The sequence below is a fragment of the Taeniopygia guttata genome, chromosome 1 (genome assembly GCF_048771995.1).
Source record: "Taeniopygia guttata chromosome 1, bTaeGut7.mat, whole genome shotgun sequence".
Taxonomy (NCBI): Eukaryota; Metazoa; Chordata; class Aves; order Passeriformes; family Estrildidae; genus Taeniopygia; species Taeniopygia guttata.
In genome coordinates this window covers 110376536-110396300 of record NC_133024.1, presented here as the reverse complement: position 1 = coordinate 110396300, position 19765 = coordinate 110376536, and the positions used below count along the sequence as shown (strand labels likewise).

At 45.9% G+C, this 19765-nt stretch overlaps 1 protein-coding gene across 1 annotated transcript; it reads right to left on the bottom strand.

The window, feature by feature from the left end:
- Positions 1–5571: 5571 nt before the first annotated feature.
- On the bottom strand, positions 5572–18758 carry SIK1 (salt inducible kinase 1). Its single transcript, XM_002189395.6, has 13 exons — positions 18310–18758; positions 17487–17603; positions 14806–14869; positions 14442–14603; positions 14029–14153; positions 13797–13920; positions 12627–12850; positions 12269–12418; positions 11550–11672; positions 11079–11304; positions 10129–10404; positions 9377–9608; positions 5572–8602 (listed from the first exon to the last, which is right to left on the bottom strand). The coding sequence occupies exons 1-13, from the start codon at positions 18460–18462 to the stop codon at positions 8182–8184; spliced, it is 2397 nt and encodes a 798-aa protein (XP_002189431.5). The 5' UTR covers positions 18463–18758; the 3' UTR covers positions 5572–8181.
- Positions 18759–19765: the final 1007 nt, after the last annotated feature.

Sequence of the window (19765 nt, the reverse complement as noted above, 5' to 3'; positions counted from 1 at the left end):
CATTCCCACAGATCCAGCAGCATGAACAAACTTGTAGCCTGGTTGTACCAACACCTCCATCACAGGACCCCCCTCCTGCTGCCTGGGACATCCCAGCATCTCCCACCTCTTGTGCCACTGGTGGCAGCTGGCTGGGGATAGAAGAGACACCAGCACTGAGCGCACCAAAGCTGCCCTGAGAGCCTCTTCCCACAAACAAGAGGCACAAGGGGGGAACCAGGATTCCTTTTTCCCTCCTGCCACTCTGATGTTCATCTTCCCAGGCTGAAACACAGCACCTCCCTCCTGTTCTCTGGAGGTCACACACTCCCGCTGGACTGCTGAATTGGGATCTCCTTCCCAACAGCAGTCAGTGTGCAAGGTGGGATGAGTGGCCTGAAGTCATTTGTCCTGTCAGACCTCCTGTTCCTCTCTGCTCCTTGTCCCTCCTGTGGGAACACAACCCACGAGGCCACATCCTCTGGACGCCTGCGACTCAGCGTGTCTGACTTTGGAGATTTGCAACAGACATCTGAGTAATGAAGAACCAAAGCTACATTTCTGTGTCAAAGCCATTATGAAGACATTGATGTAGCCTTTTAAAACCATCTTACCTCAACTAATCCATAGGGAAGACTTTCCTCCCTCTAGGACAGAGAGACACCCTTTCATTGCCAAAATTCAAAGTGCACAGAGAGTTTTAACCTCCTAGGCCAAAATCAAGACAAATACCCCAGTTTTTCTCAGACATACCAGTAAAGGGAAAGCAGCAATGCCATATAAATAACTGCCTGATCTGTCCAGCATTGCAAGCAGTTTGGTGGCTCTGTGTCCTTGTTCTTGTTGTGCTCACTATTCATGAGCAGAGAGCAGAAATGTTCATGGAAAATGGATTTCAGAGGCGTGCGCATAACTGTTCCTGGAAATCTAATTTTACATGTTCAATAAAATCATCTGCTACCAAACAAGAGTTGAACAGGAAAGACCCATGAAGACACTTAGCTGACCACTGCACAATTACCTTCACTGTGTCTAAAGAGCAGAAAGTGTGAATGTATCCCAGCAAATGTACGAGTAATACGAGTCATATTGTTAGGCAACCGGGGAAAAGCAGCTAAATCAAATGATTAATTACTTCTTCTTCTTTTCTTTTCTTTTTTTTTTTTTTTTTTTTTTTTTTTTTTTAATGTGGTATGAACAGGAAGGTTTAAAGCTCAGTTTTTGCAAGATGTTTCTTGAAGGAGCAGGTCTGTTTGGAAATCCAGCAGATGCCTGGAGATAATGGCTGTGAGAAGCCCTAAATACCCATCTACCTATCAAGTGTGTAGACAAGCTCACCAAATGATAACGTCTTGTTACCTTACCAGGAAACAGGGAAGAAATGATCAGCAAGATTAGACAAAAAAAAATGGGCACTTAGCTAGAATTTCTGAAATCCCTTCCAGCTCTTAACTAAGATATTTTTCTTGTCACAGAATAAACCAAGGACTTGTTAAAAAAACACAGTTTCCCAGGGTAGCGGAAAGGGATGTAAGGCAGAAGAACTAAAAAAGCACCCCGGCATGATACAGGAAAAGCTCCATTAAAAATAATGAATCTAAATTCACTGTCTCAGTGGCTGAAGAAACAAAGGATGAGGTTGTCTGGCTCTGGACGTCGGAGCCTTAATGTGCTGCTAATAATGTTTATATCATAAAGCAGCGTCGCTGCGTTAGCTTTGATTTAGCAACGCCAGTTTACATCAGCTGAGGAAGCCATCTGTAAATTCAGCCCCACAAATGTAAATACAGTGAAGGCAGAAAGGCTTGGTCATCCCTGGAGGACGTAAGAAGGGGTTGCTGGGCTGACCTGGGTACTCCCGAGTGCCCCTCCTGCTGTCACAGCTTTGTCACCTGTCTGAGGTGCAGAAGGAACATGTGGCCTGTGTGGCTCAGCCTCTGGCTGTGCAGAGCCATCCATCCAGTCCTGGCAGCTCTGCTTGACTTCACTCCAGCTGTGCCCCACTCCAGCTGTGCCCCACTCCAGCTGCACAGGGGACAAGCCTCAGAAACTCTTCAAAACTCCAAGTGCCAGTAGAAGAGATTTTCAGATAAAGCTATAAAAGTGATATTAAAAGATTGCTGGAACCAGACGGTTTCACTCAAGAGCTCTGAGGGAACTCAGAGTTGAAATTGCTGACCTATTCAGTACAATACCACAGCAGCTGTTGAAATGGCGAGGCACCACAGGAATGGAAGGTGGCAAATGTTACATTAATTCTTAAAAAGGGCCTTTAGAGGTCATCCAAAAACCTGTGGGCTGGGAAGCTGGGCAAGGCAGATTGACAGAAAGCATAATAAAAAGCAGGATAGCTGAAAGTGTGATCGAATGGGAAAGAGCAAAGTTTGTTGAGTGAGAGCTCAGGCATTGCAAATCCATTTGTGTCAAGACCTGGGTAATTTGATGTTTTTGTAAAAAATCCAGCTGCAACAAGGTGGAGAATAATCTCAGAAAACTGAATGGCAGGTTGATGAAATCACCTATGAAATTCACCAGCAGCAAATAAAAAGTGAGGACTGTGAGAAATACCAACACAAGCCATACTAAGACCATCAGGGGCACTAAATTAATATCAGGCAGGAAGGAAACCTCTGTCAGTGAGTTTGCTGAAAATTCCAGCTTACTCCTCAACAGATGTTAGCAATGCTGAAAAAGAGCCTTAAGAATGACTACAGAATTAAAAGAGAATGTTTCCTTCTAGGAATGCTGCCTTAAACACAGGGTGTCCACCAAGGAGGATATAGAACAATCCATGAAGATACAGAAGAGATGAGAACTACAATCGAGTCCTTCTTCTTGGCCACCTCAGCTGAGAAGGGATATGAGAGAGATCCTGGCAACTCAACATGGAAATGTGATCAGGAGACCATCCATTATTTGTGGCTGTTGTCACAAGGGAAAGGCAGCACAACCCAATCTATTGGGATGGAGTCTAACATGAAGAAAAGGAAGCACTTCTTTCACACAATGCAAAATTGAATTATGGCACTTGTCACAGGATGCTGTGAAGACCAGAATTATAAAAGAATTCCAAAAGGGGTTAGCCAATTTCTTGGAGGCTTGACCCATCTGCAGCTGTTAAACACAATGACCTAAATGCCAGTCAAAAATTCCCTTAACCACAGTCTGCTCTACTGAGCTGGTAATATCACAGAGGAATTGTGCTATGCTTGCCCTGTGCTTACACCCTTTACCTCACAGTCTGCTGCTGGAATGAGCTGCCCAACTTGCTGGACCTTTGCTCAGAGCCACTATCACTGCATAAGACATATTACACATGGCATAAGATGTTCATTAAGAAATTGGTATTTATTGCAGGTATTGGCCAAGTTTGTTCACCTCACATGAAAGTTTTGTCTCTGGCAGGTGCTAATATCTGATACCTTGGGAGAAAAGCATTTCTGTCCTAAAAATCTATCATGCCCCTGGCAGGTTGTACCGAAGACCAGCTCCTTCCTGATCTCCCACAGCTGCTCTGCTAAATCCATACACCATGACAGTGGATTACCTTTATCATCGATTTAACTGTCACTACTAAAAGTAGTTAGCAGTCATGAAATAAGCCAGCAAGCGCATTTGAAGCAATGCCCTCCCGAGGCACATATTTCCTTTTATCAGTTTTAAATTAATTCTCCTTCATTGCATGACGTGTGCCTTATTCTCACTTTGCAGGATGAGTAAAAAGGAAGCACCGATCACTTTCCATCTCCTGCACCATAATTTCATTCGCTCAACTGCTCTCCCTTCTGCTGCTTCCCCCTTCCAGCTGCCACGGGCCAGCATTTCACAACCATGGCTTTGCCATGAGGGATTCCTTTCCTTGTGGAGGTGGCTGCTGTGCTGGGCACAGTGAAGGAGAAGGTTGTGGGGATGAGTTATGGATCACCTGCAGGAGGAGAGGGGCAGGTGAGGATCCCTCGCTGCTGTGGCTGGACCTTGGCACCAGAAGTGCTTGGCTGGGTGGCTGTGCTCAGCCTGCTCAGTGCAAAAACAGTCTGTGTTTTTCACTGCTACCAGTCTGGCATCTCCTGCCAGCTCTAGGCATTTCCTTTCTGAAGAAAAAAACAACCAAGGTTTGATCATTCACTTCTGGGGTTGTGTTAAACTTGCCAGCATCTGTTCCATTTGAGCGGCGGGGAAAAAACACCAGTCCTGGACCGGGAGGGAAAGGGAAGGTACCAAGTTGTAATGTGAGAAATGAAAGCAACAAAAACAGCATCTTGAGAGATGTTAAAGACAAAAACAAATGCTGTGAACAGGATCAGAGACAGATTTCAGAGGAAAGGAAGGAAGACAGTGACTAAAGCACCAAGAGTGAAAACAGTGTACACATGGAAACTGAGTCCAGACTCACAGGGTTTCTTTGTACTTGTTTTTCCTACCATTTCACAGAAATCATGATGCTGGCAGGATCCCTCTATACCCAAGGGTCAGTGATGTCAATGAAAGTTGGTGGAGCTGCACTGATTTGTATCCATTAAGAAGCAACTTTCTCAAATTTCACAGAATTACTGGAGTTTAAAAGAATGCCCTGAGAACCCCGCAGAAAACAACAGTCAGGATTATCCTTAATTCAGGTCATACCAAAACCTAATTCAAGATTATTTAGAATGCATCCATTATTTTTTGAGAGTAGCAAAATTCCTAACTTTGGATGGTCACATTGAAAACACAACCCTGGAAAAACATGTGTGTGACACTTTTCTACCAGTTCAGGAGTCACAGCAAATGCACCAAGAGCTCTACAAATTTCAGCTCAGCAAACTGCTTTAGAAAGCAAAATAAGTAAATATTATCTCTGTTTCCCCACAAGCTTCTGTTTAACTTCTTGGGTTTACCTTTTTATCCCTTCCCTTCAAAATGTGATAGGTGGATTTTATAATAAAAACTTCAGGATAGAAAAAAAGAGGAAAAAAATTTTGATCCTTAATTTGTTTTAAAAAAAACAATATTGTTTGTTCTTTGGGTTTTTTGTTTGGTTTTTTTGGGGTTGGTTTTGGTTTTTTTTTTTTTTTTTGAGTGTTTGTCAGGTCAAACTAAAGCTTGTCAATATTTAGGAGTCCCTTTGCAGACAAAATCCTTCCTTGCTCTCATTGTGACTGCACGAGCTGAATATGAAAAAATTTCAGTATTTAACTCTCAAGTTACATTTTGCAAGACACAATCCACTCTCCCCTGTGAATCCCTCCCTCCCCTCCTTCCCTTTGCTCTCTCCCAGTAGCTGCCCTAGCCTGGCTGGGGCTGTCTGAGCTGAAGGTGACACTGAGGGAGGGAGGGAGGGAGTGCCCATCTGGTGACTCTCCACCACACTGGGCCATCCTCACTGCCTGGATCTCTGGTCCTGCTGCATTTTGTAACCCGATTACCACAGACTTGGTGAATTCAGACAGATTGCCTACCAGCAAAACGCTCAATATCCCATTAGCAGATTTGTGGGCCCCCCATCCCTCTTCATTTAGGATGTAATAGAAAGTGTCAGTAATGTCCTATGGACTTTGTATGCAAATCTAAGTGCACTGGGTGAAGCTACTCCACAGAATCACAGGCAGGACAACAATTTTAAAACCTTTTTTATTTAAATATTAAATAAAACACATCAACTAATCATTTTGGTGTACACCTCTCATTTTAACATAAGAAATAAAATGATTGTTCAGTCATGATAAAAAATAAACTATACATCTCAATTAAACCAATCACGTAGTGTCTTTAAATACCCTATTGCATTGCAGTCTGCAGAACAGCACTGTCAAGATATCTACAAAAAAAAAAAACCCAGACTTTTAAAATGACCTCTTCTGCCCCAGCAATAATTCCAAAGAGGTTCTACAGCAATTGGAAAAGAAAAAAAAAAATACTATGAAAGTAAAGTGCTTGTCACTGTTCAGGACAGGAAACAAAAGAATCTGTGGCCTTTAGATCCATGGCATTAAACAAAACACAAATTGAGGAGGAAGTTCTGTGGTTTAAGTACGTGTGCTACCCCTTACAAAACTGAAGGCCAAGTTGCTGCTTTGTGACAAGCTGGCTTCGTCTTGCCCTCCACTCCAGCCATCTCCATCTCTTTTTTTGGACTGGGTTTTTTGGGGGGTTGCTTGTTTGTTTTCTTTTAAACCCACACTACAAATGAGCATGAGACTTTGGTGTTTTCTCTGCTGCAAGGCACCGCTCATTAACAGGAGTTCAACTCGAGCAATTTTCTGTCACTTTGAAGCTTCCAGACCATGGAGCAGCAGTGGCAAACTGGAGATGCACCAATACAGACACACAGATACAACACACAGATAAAGAGGTTGTTTATGGAGAGCCACAGACAGAGCCACATGACATCTTCAACTCTTCCTACTCCCACCAATTAACCTGGTCAATCTTTGGCTTTTTTTTTTTTCTTTAAAAAAAAAACCAAAACAACTAAACAAACCAAACAAAAAAGAAAACCCAGAAAAACCCAAAACAGGTCTCTATATTATTTGCAAATGTGTAATACTGCAGGTTGCATGAAGCCAAGGTAACTTGAAGGCACCCTGTGTCATACTAGGGAGATGGGTCCTTTAAGCATTTAGACAGAATGCAGCTACACTCTGACACTCGGATGGCAGCTCCCAGCCAAGCTGTCTCACACTGTCTGCTCACCTGCTTCCAAAGTTTGCATGCACTCCCCAACTGGTGTCTGTAGGAGCACAGCCTGTCCTCCCCTTTATACCTCAGCAAAACCTCTGTTGACACCAACAGAAGTCATGTTCTGCCTCGGGAGGGGAGTTGGGGTTTATACCAGAAACACAACAGAAGCATATTACAAAATATAAAAAATAACTAGTGTTATATAGTTTTCTGCTTCCTATTTATATACATATACAGCATTAAAAACCATACGAAAAAACAGCTATCTAATGCAAAACCTTGTTTTGCTAATATGCCAAAAAACAAACCAACCAAAAACAAACACCCAAAGATTGTGCTGTTTTACTCACTTTTAATACAGTTTTGTTCAGAACAAGCTGTACTCCGTTAGAGTAGAATTCTGTTCTAGCCTATTCCTTTTGTCTTTGTCAGTATATAATTATAACCTCAATATTGCACATTTCCCCAAGAGTCAGTTCTGTTTGGACCCTGATAATGAAATGCATAAAAACATAATTAGCAGCGGAAATAACAATGTGCAGCACTAAGAAATACCCCTCAGGCAACTTTGTAGGCAACCTCCAGGAGGGATTTTTAAAAAGAAAACCCTTCCCATTACCCCACAGGTGCTGCTGCTTCCCTCCTCAGTGCCTCGGCAAGAATATGAACAAACTTAGAGTTTATAAAAAGATTCCTAAAGATTACCCAGACCAATAAAATATGGGCATGTGTGCACCTGTGTGTATGTACACACACACACCACTCTCAAACAAACATCCCTGCAAAAGACCAGGCATTATGCAACTTGGATCCTGATTATCAGGGGATACATTTCCAATAGTTACTGCTTCTGTACTAATTAGAAGGGCATGCTGAGCTTTTCCAGCTGATGTATCAAGCAAGAAGTTCACAGTTTTCATTTAAAGTATGTGTATCTGGGAGGTGGGAATGGGGATGTTGGTTCCTTTAAATAAAATGAGTGTTAACAGGAGGGAAAAGGAAAAACAACAAATGGCAATGCTTCCATTTTTGTCTCCTATGAATGCATAATGCTGCATGCCACTGGTTTTCTGTTTATTTTTTTTTTTAAAGAGGTAATCATCTTCACAAACCCATAAATGAATATTGTGAAAAAGGGAGGCTCTGGTCCCTTCTTTGAAAAGCCTCTCCCTGCTGTGTCACCACTACTGACAGCTGCTAATCTTGCATAACAGCAGAGCTGTATTGGTCTGACTTGAGTACAGTACCGAAGAGTTCTTCCCCAACCACATCCCTCCCTGCCCCCACAAATGCCCCACCCATCTGCCCCATCATTATTTTTTTTTCCTTTAAAAAAAAAAAGAGTTTCTATTCGTATTTGTTCAGTGCAAGAATAGTAGAAGCAAAAAGACATACATATTGCTTGTTTCAGTCCTATAAAGTTGCCAGCTTTCTGAGCCAGGCAGCCTCTTCACATACTTCAAAATTTATTGCTTCTGAGAGTCACTCGTCCCCACGCCGCCAGTGGTGAAAGTTCCCCGCAACGAGAGCGGCCCGGAGCTCTCACTTGACCAGCACGAACTTGCCCAGCTGGCTGGAAGTCAGGTCCTCCATCTCGCAGTCCCCGTGCTGCAGGGTGACGCTGTCGTAGCTGGGGGAGGGCGAGGAGAAGCTCTGCTGCTGGGAGAAGCTGGCGGCCAGCGGGGGCACGGTGCCACCGCTGATGTACAGCTGCGTGTCCAGCAGGTGAGCGGCCGACGACACCGGGGACACGCTCACCCCGAAGAAGTGAGGTTGGAGCAGTTGGCTGCTGCCAGCGAAGGCCAGCTCAAAGGAGTTCTCTCTTTGCAGCTCTGACAGCAGGATGGAGTTGGAGGCTTTGCAGGTACCCGGCCCGTCAGAGGAGGGGAAGCTGCTTGCTGCAGGTGTGTGGGAGTGGGGACAAGCTGTTTGGAGTAGTTGGTGATGCTGGAACTGGAGCATTCTGAACAAAATCCAGGCGGGAAGAGGTTAATTTGCATTGCTAGGATAATTCCACGTTCTATTCTTTCCTTTCTTGCCCCTAACCTTGACCATAACTTTCCCCTTTGTTTCCTTCTCTCTATCAGACCTCTCCTTACCCCAGCCAGTACAATCAAAGCAAGCTGCCCGTGCCAGACTCCCTCATTCTGTAGAGGGCAACTGTCACAACCAAGTTTATCTGGTCACAATTTGGCCACCTAATAATAGATGTTCTAGAGACAACGTGTGCAGATAAACCGGAAGCTCAATTTTCCATCTTGCTTCTATGGGAATTAAGAGGTGCCACCACATATGACATTTGAGGCCACTGGAACTGTGCCTCCTTTGTGGGCTGTAACTTTTCCAAATTACAAGGTCTCACTTCCTTGCCATGGGAAAATTACAGGAGGAGGCAGAGGAAGAAAGAAATCATTCCCAAAACTAACAAAGAAAAACACAGCTTGCAGTAGGGAGAAGCAATGTTTTCCCCCACACTACCAAACTGCTCCTCAATTCAGCAACCTCCAAATATTTGAGCATCGAGATTTTTGAGTGGAATTGCACGTCCTGTGTTACATGTGCCAGGGCAGGAAGCCACAAAGGAAGCCAAGCAGTTTACCCACTGCCACACAGCAAAGATGGACGACAGGAACCCCCAGTGACCAAACCCCCAACCTCTTTTGCTGTGTTTACCCCTCCTTGCCTACCCTTAACGCAAAGTAAACCCAATAAAAAGACACCAAAGCTCCTCCCTCACCTCTGCTGCTGCAGCACCTCCTCCAGGAGGCTTCTCCCCTCTCTGCTGCTCCCGCTGCTGCTGTACATGCAGGTGTTGGGCTGAGTGTGCTGGAAAGGGCTCATGGCACTCCTTGCTGCCCGAGAGGAGGAGGACTGACACACCTGCCGAGCAAAGCCTTTGATTTTATTCAGGCCGAGGAACCCCTTGGCTCGAGCGTTCTTCCGCAGCTGCTGCCTAAAAGCCTTCAAGCCTGTGGGACACGAGGAAAAGAAATGCACTTTAATCCTCCTCAGCGTTTGCCTACAGCACAGATCAGCTTTTCTGGGCACTGCCTTCCTGGGTGTGGGAACTGGGCTAGAAGAGACTCCACGTTCACCCTCTGCCTGGTGGCCAGAGCAGGATTTAGGTAATGGAACAGGGGCTGGGACAGCTGCATCCTTGTGCAGATGGACATGCGTGGCAAAGGGAAAGCCTGAGAGAAATCATGACGTTGTACACTCCGTATTTTAGGAGGAAGGTGGAGCCTGACATCCCACTCATGGCAGCAGAAATATCTCCATGGGCAGGCTGAATCAGTGGCTGAGAACCTTTCCTCCAGGCACCTTCCCCAGGGCATCCCACCCTCCCTCAGGGCCCGTGAACACGAGAGGCAGAATATCCAAGTGTCCAGCCTCAGTATAACAGGGGTAGCAATCTCCCTGCACCCTACCCTTTCCCAGTGGCTGTTGGGAGGGTGCAATTCCTCAGCAACAAAGCCAGGAAGGCATTACCTTGAGTTAATGAGGTATCAGATGCTCTCCTTCCTTCTTGGAAGCTGACAGGCAGGAGAGAAGCACCTCCCATGCAGCCCTGGGCTTGTAAGACGGGAGCGTCAGACTGGGAAGCGAGGAAAGGCGACGTCATCCTCGCTGTGGCCGGGCTCCCCGTCATTACTTGACCTGCCAAACAGCTGCTCAGGGCCACTGAGCTGTCATTTGAAGATGAAGTAAGGCAGCTGTCTGAGCTAGTTCCCTCTGTGGGGCTGGCAGAGGAGGAAATGACTATACCTATGGAAGGGAAGGAAGGAGAGAAAGAACATTCCCAAGATGAGTACAGGAAGGAACAAACATGACATCAGAGCCTTCTGCTCACCTATACTGGCACTAATAAACAGCCTCGAGCTGGAGAGGTGTCCAGCAACTCCTGTTGTCCCAGGGCTTGACTCCAGCAAGAGGTCATCAACAAATAACCTCAGTTTGGGCTCCTGTCCAGCTGGCAGGACTCAGCCAGCAACACCAGCACCACCAGGCTGTGCTGGATCAGGCACACAGCATTTCTTTAGCACAACCAGGATGATTGTTTTGTGAACAGTTGTGCTTATTTAGTTGGTTCACAAAGCAAATACAATCAGTGAGGTGTTTTTTGCTAAATTCAGGCCATTTCTCCTCCCCCAGTACAACAGCAGAAGAAAGCAGACCAGGTTTGTGACCTGCTTGTGAGCATGCTCCCCTCTGAAGAGATCTAGTGAAATACAACAGCACAACTCCTCTTCCCTAAGGGTCCTGCTTATCTGTAGGAAGACAGAACTGCGGAGGGGAAAGTACAAACCTCTTTTCTAGGCTTTCCTACCCCAGTCAAGGTAAAATCAGCACACTCTCCCTCACCATTTGGCTCTGTGGCACTCCTTCTCTCTCTTTTCCCCTACCTACAGGCATCCTTCATCTCTCCCAGACTTACTTACATGGAGGGACATGCTGATAGAAATGGGTGGTCACTTCAGCCAGGGTGTGCCTCCTGCTGGTGTTGCTCGGGATGCAGATGGGGTGGTCAAATGCCTTAATTTCATCTTCCAGCTCCTTCTCTTGCCTCACTTCCTCACTGATGGTGGTCTCCAGCAGGCTGTTCGGGGAGATGGAGCGGTTCCGGAAGAGCCCATTGAAGTTGGTATCCACAGGGAAGAACACAGGCTGAAAAACATGCCAGATCACAGACTTTAGGGTCTTTTCCTTATTTCTGCACTACCTTTTAATACTCTCCACAATTCTGTGGCATGTCTTCAGTAGGAATATTGTTTGAGAGGCTATGTGACAATGTGGCCAAATGCCAAACAAAACATAGGAGGGAGAGAACAAAAGTCACAACCCCCATTGTTGTGGATTGGCGGAACAATGAAAAAAAAGAAGCAACACTGAGTTTAGCAGGGAATACCAACCTGTAATGGATTGCTTATGTCACAGTCCATTTCTGCCTGCAAAGATGGCTGAATCAAGCTCTGAGGTTGCTGGTAAAGCAGAGATGATCGCAGGGTTTCACTAGTGAGACTGTCCTGAGGCATCTGGAGAGAAAGCAATGCACAGAAGCCATCACACACACTGCAGTTCCACGTGACTTTTCAGATACTGGAGAGTCACAGAATTTCAGAGACACCTTCCCTGCAAGCTCTCTCCTCACGCTTTCTATGAAAATGAACAAAGCTAATCTATCAATGCCAACACAAACACAGAACTCCTTCTCCTCAGTTAGGCAATTTAACTGGAAGGGCAATTTGCAAAGGCACCCAAACCACACTTTAAAAGGGGTGGGGGCGAAGAAAATAAAATGAATGTCAGAAAAACACATTAAGTGACTCATGGACTACTTCTGAAGAACCTACAGGATATGCAACAAAGAAGTATAACCAAGCCATGCCTAAAAGGGCAGATTTCCCTGAGAAGTTTAATCCTGTGGCTCATTATTGACCTGCACTGGAGGCACACTATTCTTTGGACCATGACCCGCAGTCACTTCCTAGGAAACAGAGCATTAATATTCACTCAGCCTCCTGCTGAAGAACAGCGGGCTGTGTCCTGTCAGAGGGCACTGCTATCAGAACTGGTTTTCAGAAGCTTGGCAGCTACATGGAAAGGGAGATCCAAAGGTGCCTCTCCTCACCTCGGCGTTGGCGATCTCGGAGCTCCTGGGCCGCGGCTGCCGGCCGGCTGCCGGCCGGGTGGACACCTGGCTGCTCCAGTACTCCTTGAGGCGCTCCAGGAGCAGGTAATAAATGGCAGCAAAATGGTTGTAGCTGCTGTTCTGCAGAGACTGGAAAGACATTGGAAGGGCCTTTTGAATTACAGGATGCATGCAGACAAAACCCATCACTAAGGGCTCAGAGTAGCACACTCAAAAAACCAAGCAAAATCCAGAAGGGCAGTGAAGATTTTATGCTGTGACACCAGATCAAGGCCAGTCACTGAATGACTGTACCACTGGTGGTCACTGGAGATGTATCTAAAGGGCAAGAACTCACCTCTACAGTCCTCTGCCTGTCGATGCCAAGGGTTTGCATGATGCCAAGGACCTGCTCGTTGTAGTCGCCCAGGTTGGAGTTGTAGTTTTGCATGGAGAAGCACAAGGACTGCTGCTGCTGAAGGGAGGGGTCAGCCTGCATCCACTTGTGCTGCTTTATCTGGGAGATGGTTATCCGCTTGGTTGGGTCCACAACCAGCATCCGTCGGATTAGTGTTTCACAGTCTGGGTGACAAAGACAAACTCATGAGCAAGGGGAAGAAAGTAACAGCCCAGCCCCAGGTCACTGCTAAGAACACCTCCCAGCAACAGTGTAAGATGCCTATGAAAACAGGAATTAAATGTTTGGGAACAGCTGATGCCTGATCTGACTATCCGATATTCCAAACAGAACAAGAGATGCTCACATGCATATGACAAAAACAACATGTCACTGCAGGAAATTAAGCTGTACTGGATACCAGGTGGCCTTGCACCTTGTACAAGAGCTGGTTTTGAGAGGATGCAGGTTTAATGGCATTACATGCACATAAAATAAGTCAGATCTTAGTACAGAACCCCATCACATACAACTTCCTGGTCCTGGCCCTATAGTGCTTATTTACTTATAACCAGGAAATAAAGCTGTTCATGGCTATAACCGATAAACTTCAGACCTCAGCAGATAATCTCCACGTGACAACAGAGGCACGTTCACTCGGTTTGGAAACCAAATCAGAGAGAGGTGATAACACTCTTCGCTTTCATGTTTCTCATCAGACTGTTGGAGTTCTCAGGAAACACTGCTGAGTCCCACTGTTCCTGCTCTCCTTGGCAGCATAGCCACACTGGAATACACCCTTTCAGCATAGCTAAAATATCTCAGGAGAACTACACCTATGTCTGCATTGCAGGCTAGTCTCATTAAAATCCTGTCTCCTCCCTTTTCTGAGCAATTATTTCTACAACTAGGGAGTCGAGTAGTTTTCTGATCCATAGGGATATTCTAAGAAAGGAAACTACAGCCTTTTAGATGCACCACAAAGCAGATCCCAGAAAAGAAAACATCTTCTGCCCTACAGAAACCACTGGAGACACAAAAGCAAAATAATTGCCAGCTACAAACTGCATAGCTCCTCCTTTATAGCACCTGTTTTAACATTAAGGATCTGAAAAAAAAAAAGGAAAGCACCTTCGGACATGAAGTATGGGATGCGGAACCGTCCTTCCAGCACTCTTTGCCTCAGAGTTGGTAAATTGGGTCCATCAAAAGGCAGAGAACCGCAGACAAGGACGTACAGAACCACCCCAAGGCTCTGCCAATAAAAAACAACACAGCACATGAGTGGCTCCAGGAGTGACTCTGAAGGCCCACAGACCCTCACAAGGTGTGAAACGCAGTGTCTGAGGAATAGCAAGCTCACCCATATATCAAGGTGAGGGCCTTCATATTCTTTGCCTTCGAAAACTTCTGGAGCTGCATAGGGTGGGCTTCCACACCAAGTGGAGAGGGGCTCTCCCGATTTGTAAAAGTTTCCAAAGCCAAAGTCTGAAATAAAGGTGAAAATCTCGGGTAAGACAACACTCAACCACATACTAGTATTTCAGAAGCAGCAGAAAATTGAGAGAAAGGGACAGATGTGTTGCTTTGTTTTCTGCCTATTAATTTAAGCTATTCCCTTCTGTTCACAAAATCTGTTCCGAGAAATATCTGTAACTATTGTTTTATATTCACTTACAGAAATACAAACACATTTACAGGATCATCCTAGGGAAACCCAATGTCTAAACAACATGCCTGAAGTCCTTTATAAAGTGATCTCCTATTTCCTATTACCTGCTAATTTGATATTCATGTTAGCATCCAGCAGGAGGTTCTCTGTTTTGAGATCTCTGTGCACGATGTGGTGGCTGTGACAATATTCCACTGCTGAGAGAATCTGCCAGAACTTCTTCCGTGCTTCGCTCTCGCTCAAGTGCCCGTTGGAGGTCAGGTGATCTGCGAGACAAAACCACAGAGGATTTAGAAACACCCCGAGGAAATTTTTCATAATCCTGCAGGTGCTGCCCTTGCTGTTTGACAGCTGGCAACACAAGCCCTAGGTTTCTTAATCAGAATATATCTGTTACTCAGGAATGACAAAATTAAAGCCATGGTTTCTAAATTTAAGGAACTGTGAGCTCCATCAGTGAGGACTTACCAAACATTTCTCCATTCTTTGCAAACTCAGTAACAATGTACAGCATATCCTTTGTCTCCATAACCTGTGAAGACATGAGAGGGCATGATTAAAAAAAAAAAAAAAAAAAGCAGAGCTCTATGGTTTCATTTATTTTTCTATGTGAATTCTCAAACATATCCATTCAAATTTATATTTGCTGCAGCAGCTGGCAGTAAAACCATTTCATTTTGCACCACAGAGTTCTTTCCAAGCAAACTGGTAATGAAAAAGATAACAAATCAAAGCTTATGTGCCTACATTATACAATGGCTTGCCAGGCCATTGTTCTTCTCACCATTACCAAGCTACCTAATCTCTGAAAGAGAGCAGATGAGGGTTTAGATAATTTCATACACTCCCCTTTTGTTAAAATATACATATATATTTTTATGATTAACATGGCATATTTTGAATGTACAAAGAAACTTAGAGGTTTATCTAAAGTTGTCTGTGTTTCAAGGCTAGTGGGGGCTCAGATCAGCAGAGATAGCTGCAAGCTGGACAAAGCAAGAAGTGGTATCAGGTCCCCTGCTCCTGTTTGGAGTTGGCTGGGACATGGGGAGCCTCCTGTGCAAGTGATAACAGGCTGCTGTTTGTGTAACAGCAGCGCTTGATGCACATCAACAACTGTCAATATATTGCCTATCAATCTAGTATCAACTTGCTTTGATATTTCACAATATTTGCCTTTGGAGGAAAACAAAGAAGAAAAACTAAAATCCAAATCATGAATGAGAAATGCTGAGCGTTTCCAAGTTCATCTTCAGCTGCCACAGCACACCTTTGAAATGTTGCATTTCAGAATACAACACTTCCCTGAAAACATTTCCCTCTCACTGAGCAGATCCTTTGTTTTGGAAGCAGGAGGCTCACAACAGGTTAACAATCCAAAAAGCCTCAATTCTACTTCAAAGGCTGTAACTTCCAGGCTCCCAACATGTAACCTTTGTCAAAGACTCTTGTCCTCCCCTCACTACAAGTACACACAGACACGAAATGAAAATAAACAAACAAGGAGCAAAGGAAGAGAGGTTCCCAGTTTAAAAAACCGAAGGAAAGTGTTCTGGGAAAGTTGCCAGCTGAATGAAATTAAGACGCGGTGCTGAAACTAAAACAATGATGAAATAATACAAGAACACACACCCTACTTTGGTATGTCAGCTAATTCCATCTCTGCTTCTCAGCCTCCATCAAACAGGTAAAGCATCAGTTACAACAACAAAGAAAAGAAAACTTCACTGAAAAGAAATTATGGTCCACTACCAACGTCATTTGCTGCATCAAGTGAAGTGGTTCAACGAGATGGAATTTAACCTGCTTCTCTAAATGCTCCGAAACAGTATTTTCACCCACATCATTCCACTGAAATGAACTCAACCGAACTGTTAGAATGTTTCTGTATGTCCTATACTGCCCCGTGGGCATCCCTGACGTCAGCCCTTAACACAGAATCATTTTTGTTATGATGGGTAAGACTATAAATACAAACACTTCATGTGTGTCAAGGTCTTTTAAAATAATGCCTTGCCTAAGCACCTGCCTTACTGGCTCTTCAGCCTTACGTGTTATTAAACTTTTTTTTTCTTTTTTTTTTTTTTTTTAATTAAGCTAACAAACCCAGCAGTAAGATCACAGCTGATAATAGTGTTTACTACTGCACATGGACTTTCAGACCTGCTGCTTCATCCATCTCCACCTTTCTCCCCTCTGCCCTTTCAGACAGGTCCAGAAACATTGATACCTCTGCCCTGCTCATGGCAGGGGCTTGCACCAGATGACCTTTAAAGGTCTCTTCCAACCCAAACTGTTCTGCCATCATCTTCTTCTTAAATCCACATTGAATTATTTTAATGATTAAGAGGAATTTACACCAAAGGCTACTTAGATCTGATGTTTAGAATTTGCAAAGCAGTCCTTGCTCACAAGACAAATGTGATCCTACTTTCTGCACAACACATTAATTCGTTCCCACGGTTAAAAATATCCATCAGCGCAGAAACTAAACAAATCTAAACCAAAATTCATGTTGTGAAATTCTGCAGGGGAAAGATACTTAAAATTCACTTTCAAAACTACACAACTGCAACAGAACAAACAAACGGGTGATTTTTTTGCCATATTCTAAGATACCAACATTTACCAGCTTTTCCCTTTTTCACTAATCTAATTCTTTGATTAAGTTTCCACTTAGACTTTCTACTTAGATTTATTTGGTTTAATTGTTGGCGATTTTAAATCCCTTCCACTTAAGGCAAACTCAACTTTAATGCTTCCTTCTCTACCACCCAATGTGAGTTTAAGTCTTCCTCTTATCTAAAGCACGTAAGAAGTTCCAGTCCTCTAAACTGGGAAAAGCAGATAGGAAAAGCAAGTTAATCATAGAAGTTCAGCTAACCCATTCCTCAATCTGAAACAAACGTCAGCCTGGTTTCAACTGTAAATTTTACAGTGCATTTTGTCAAAAAGTTGTCTAATACCAGAATCTTGTTCAAAGAATGAAGAATGACTTTGAAGACATCCAGTTTACTCCAAACGGTTTTCAAAAAGTATTTCAGTATTTCAATATGCTTTCTCTCTACAAGTATTAGATGCAAAAATCACATGCAAGAGACCACAAGCATATTTTATCTACGTGCTGCACTTCAAAGGTGGACTCTTACCTGATATAGCTTGATAATGTGGGGATGATTCAAAAGCTTCATTATCTGAACTTCTCTATAAATCTTCTCCAGATTGCTTGGGTCTAACCTTGTTTTGTCTATTATTTTTATTGCAACCTGCAAATTTAAATAATAACAAAACAACCTCAGGTATTATAAAACAGGTACTCTCACTGTTAAGAGATCTTTAAAAAAAAAAAAAATTAAAGACACACCCCTGCACAAACACACCACTCACAAAATCCAAGTAAAGCAGCTTTTAAAGTAGCTTTTAAAGCCCAGACTTGACAAAGCTGATCCTGTTTTTCTGAACCGCACAGAATTCACGGCACAGAACATTTTCGTTTTTCTTTTCTACGTCAAAGGATTACACGTAAGGTAGCGAACAGAACTGCAGAAATTAGCACTGGACAGGATTCTGTAAATCTTTTAATCCGTCCCATGCCAGTGAAAAACAGATTCCTGCAACAGACTATCTCCTGCTCTAGTGACTGAAACGATTTTGACATGCACCAGAAATATAAATACGGCTGCACGCCCAGGAAAAAAAATTATTTCTGGAAATAAGAGCCCAGGTTCTTTGTTCTTGAAGACCACTGAATGAAAAAAAAGAAAAGAAAAAAAAAACCCACTAAAAAACCAAAACGTCTGAAGTCTTTAATAGCTCCTTAATTTTGCCCGGCGTTTTCATCAAACTGACAGTAACTCAGCGGAGCTGCAGCAACGCTCAGAACTGCGGGAGATGGGATGGGATTTTTTGCGCGTGTCCCTGCCGAGTTTTAATTTTGCCCAGCGGGAAAACTCGCCGGCCCCTCGCACCCACCTGCGTCTTGGTCACCCTGTGCCGGGCCAGCTTGACCACGGCGAAGTTGCCTTTCCCCAGGGTCCTCTCGATGTCGTAGAAGCCGACTCGCAGGGGCCGCTGCTGGCCGTGCGCGGCCGCGGGCGCCGAGGCGAACTCCGACATGATCACCATGGCTCAGGCGGGGGCCGGGCAGCGCCTCAGCGCCGGCGGCATCCGCGCAGCTCCCGCACGGACACGGCACCGCAGCGCCTGTCAGCCGCGCTCCGCTCCGCTCCGCTCCTCTCTGCCGGCCCCGCAGAGCCCGGCGGAGCGGCCGCGGAGCCGCTCGTACCTGGCGGGCGGAGCGCGGTGTGCGCGCAGGGCTGTGAGGGCGGGCGGGCCCGTGCGTGTGAGGGAGTGCGGCGGGCCGAGCGCGCACCGGGGGGCAGGCGGCACCGCGCGGGATGTCCCGGCCCCCCGCCCGGCCCGCCCCTCGCCTCCATCCGCGCACCGCCCTCCCCGCCCGCCTCTTCCCCCCGCCCACCGCCGAAAGCCGAGACGGGCCCATTGACGTCAGTTTGACGCCAGCGAGACGCGCGGCCGGGCGCGGGGCTGGAGGGGAGCGGAGACACCGGGACGTTGCCAGGGAACGGGCGGCGCTGACGCGGGCGCTGATGGAGCCGTCGCCCGGGAGACCCGGGGGGGCGGTGACGTCAGGGCGGAGGGAGGCCGGGATGAACGGGGGGGTCCGGGGGTCTCCTGCCCACCCCCCGGCCCGGCCCGGCTCGGCCCGGCCCGGCCCGGCCCGGCCCTCCCGCCGGGGTCGCTCCCCGGAGCGGCGGCGGCTCCCGACGGTGCGGCACCGCCCCGGCGACAGCACCTGGCGCTGTGACCCCCCCGGTGACCGCCGCTGCTGCCCCGGTGTCCCCAGGCACCGAGGCACCTTAGCGCCCTGCGATGGGGAAGTCCCGCTGGCCGCAGCCCTGCAGGGGAGCGTTTCTCCCCGATCCCGAGGCACGGGCGGGCTGTGGATGCGCTGCTGCACCCTTTGCACTGGTGCCGCCTTCCCCTGCGCTTCCCTGTCCCTGCTGTCCAGCCTGTGATGGAGGGCATGCTGCAGAGTGTCCCCTCAAGGGCTGGGACACGTCCATCTGGGGACAGCAGCCCTCTGGGTCCACCAGCTGGGCACTGACAGCAGCAAAAGTAATAATAAAGAGTATATATATGTGTGTGTGTATATATATATATATATTTATATATGTATAAAATCACAGAATGGTTTGGGTTGGAAGAGACTGTAAAGATCCTTCACTTCCAGTTCCCTGCCATGGGAACTTCCATTCGACCAGGTTGCTCAGAGCCTCATCCCACCTCACCCTGAACACCTCCAGGGATGAGGCAGCCACAGTTTTCTGGGCAAACTGTGCCAGGGCTTCACTACCCTCACAGTAAAGAAATTTTTCCTGATATTAACTTAAACATACTCTGCATCAAT